Here is a 2,558-nt window from a genome sequence, read left to right as displayed (position 1 = left end):
CCAATAACCATGCTGAGTACTATCCTATTGGGTCTATAACATAAAATAGTTTCTATATAAACCGATCTCCCGATTATACTTCGTCAGCACCTACAGGTAGCAACTATACACAATGGAGATTTTTTTAGAACCTCCTAATCTCATTTCTAATTCCTGTTTATAAAGAGAAATCGTGCGAAGAAATTGACAAAAACGATCTATGGTGAAGGGTACATAAGATTCGGCCCAGCCGAATTTAACACACTTTTACTTGTTTATGAATAAAATACTGTTTTTAATTAAATTCTCGAGCGGTTGCCTCTACATTTGTACAACAACAATTCTATTAGCAAACATATGCTACTCAATCCACACATGGCACCTAATATAATGAAGATCAAAACCAAATGCTCCAAACCAGCCGATGTATAATCATGCGTTTCCATTAAACGTTGCAAATGCTTACTCGATAGGGCATATTGGAAGGCATCCTGTTCATACGTTTGTAGCAAACCATTCGAATGAATGCGAAATGTAAAATACTCCAAGTCGCGCCATACAGCCGAATCCGTTTGTATGGGGTAGGCCAAATGATAGGAGCCAAAACATATGTCGGAGTATTTAAAAACCGCCTGCTTCAAATGCTTTTGCGCTTCGTTCAGAAAATGCCACGTGTCCTCGGTAGTAAAATAGGCATAGCTGGTGTTAAATTTCTGCTGATGTTGGGTAAAGGTGGCCGTGTCCACAGACCTTAGAAGCTGGGAAAAGTTTCGCGGCAACTCATAGCCCTGGGAATGGAGAAATTCCAATTCATAATCCACCACCATGACAGGAAGTTGGGCCCTTATGATGTCATCCATCGAATTTATTTGAGCCCGAAACAAAGTCACTGTAAGAAAACTACCCAAAAATGAGGTATAATTGGCCGATAGAAAAAATCCAAAGAAAAAAATTTCCAAATAGATGAGCAGGCGAATCCAAGAAGTGGTTTGTATTGGGCTGGCAGTTGCCAAGTAGATAATGTGGCAGAAATCATCCAACCAGACATTACTCAGGAGTGCAAAGAATTTATGACGCTGGCCGAAAACCTTAGTCTGCCAAAGAAGACGAAACAAGTCAACAACACAGAGTGACACAAAGGACACAAGGACACAGAGCCAAACTTTCCAGTCGAAAGGTTGCAGGGGATATAAAAATGTTGAAATGCTATTCCGCACAGGAACCATAAGACACCATTTGACCACCATAATGGGATAACTTTTATCCAAATCATCGTCGGCATCATACAGCGCGTAGGCATGGGCCACCACATCCAATTGTCTGCCGCGCACCAACTCCAGCATGGCCTTCATATTTACCGCCTCTCCACCAAACTTATCTGGAGGCATAATGTACTCTACCATGGTGCCATTTAAAGAGTCTACAAACTCTTTTAGAATGCGGTAAGTGGTACCATGTATCTGGTCCTCGCCTTGGCTATCACGGTACCTTATAACATGAGGCATGTCCTGGCGTAGAGGTGTATAAAACCTATAGCCCTGCACATCCTGGGAGGCGGACATGGTCCTGGCATACTGCGCCCTTATGTATGTCTGGAAATCAGTGCGATTCTCTGTTCTGAAACTTGGAAATTGTCTATAACCAAAGATCTGATTAATTCCCCCGACAGTCTCAAAGAACACAATGCTGTTGTAGAAGCTTCCCTTGTACAGCACATGACAGACCTCATCAATGCGCTTCAGATCTAAGACCTTATCGACATAAATCACTATCGATAGGCCTATATGGCGACGAGTCAGCATGCGGTTGTGGACATGCATTATGGGATCTGTGGAGCCCGTGGTAAAAACCATAGCCATGCAGTTACGCTTGGAATCCATGTTGGTCATACGCAAATCACTGCGGTTTGTAAAGACGTACTGGGTAATTTTTGCCATGTCGTTTGTGCGTTTTATGAATCCATCCAAAGCCTCAGTGTGCTGAGTTGTCAGACGCTCGCTGAGGAACCACACGGTATCCTGGGATTGAAACGCAGGAAAGTAAGTGGCCAAAAATTTGTAGATGTAGCCGTCATTCCATTGCCAGGAGGGCACCAAATAATTCAAGACCACCGCCACGAAAAAAACCTTTTTTATATTCATGCTCAAACGGCAGATGCTCACCAACTAAATACACAACTCAAAGAAAATGGAAGACCTTTGGCATGTAGACCCCGGGGAAATGTTCTGCATAAATGTCACGTGCATGTACTACAAGGCCAAAGCTGATGTTTCATTCCAATATAGAAAACAATCAACCCACCTTCATTATTTTCACATTACGTTGTGATGGAACTTGAATTCTTTTAGCATTTTCTATTTTAGTTTAGACAAGGCATTCGTAGAAGCTTTAACTATTGACGGTAGTTCAGATTTGACATAACTTTGACAAATCTTGATGATACTTTCATTGCGGTTTGTAGAATGACCAAGAAGACCCCTTTCTCGAATCCTAAGAACGTCTATTCTATATGGCTGTACTCGGGGGTGGTAAGACCAGTTCTGACGTATGGCTGCCGTGTTTGGTGGCCGGCGACGAAT

At 42.4% G+C, this 2,558-nt stretch overlaps 1 protein-coding gene across 1 annotated transcript; it reads right to left on the bottom strand.

The window, feature by feature from the left end:
* Window positions 1-278: 278 nt before the first annotated feature.
* On the bottom strand, window positions 279-2,120 carry LOC106081040 (uncharacterized). Its single transcript, XM_013242727.2, has one exon. The coding sequence runs from the start codon at window positions 2,118-2,120 to the stop codon at window positions 279-281; it is 1,842 nt and encodes a 613-aa protein (XP_013098181.2).
* Window positions 2,121-2,558: the final 438 nt, after the last annotated feature.

This window comes from Stomoxys calcitrans, chromosome 5 (assembly GCF_963082655.1).
Source record: "Stomoxys calcitrans chromosome 5, idStoCalc2.1, whole genome shotgun sequence".
NCBI classification, from domain to species: Eukaryota; Metazoa; Arthropoda; class Insecta; order Diptera; family Muscidae; genus Stomoxys; species Stomoxys calcitrans.
Note: the sequence above shows the minus strand (reverse complement) of the source record. Positions and strands in the feature narration are given on the sequence as shown.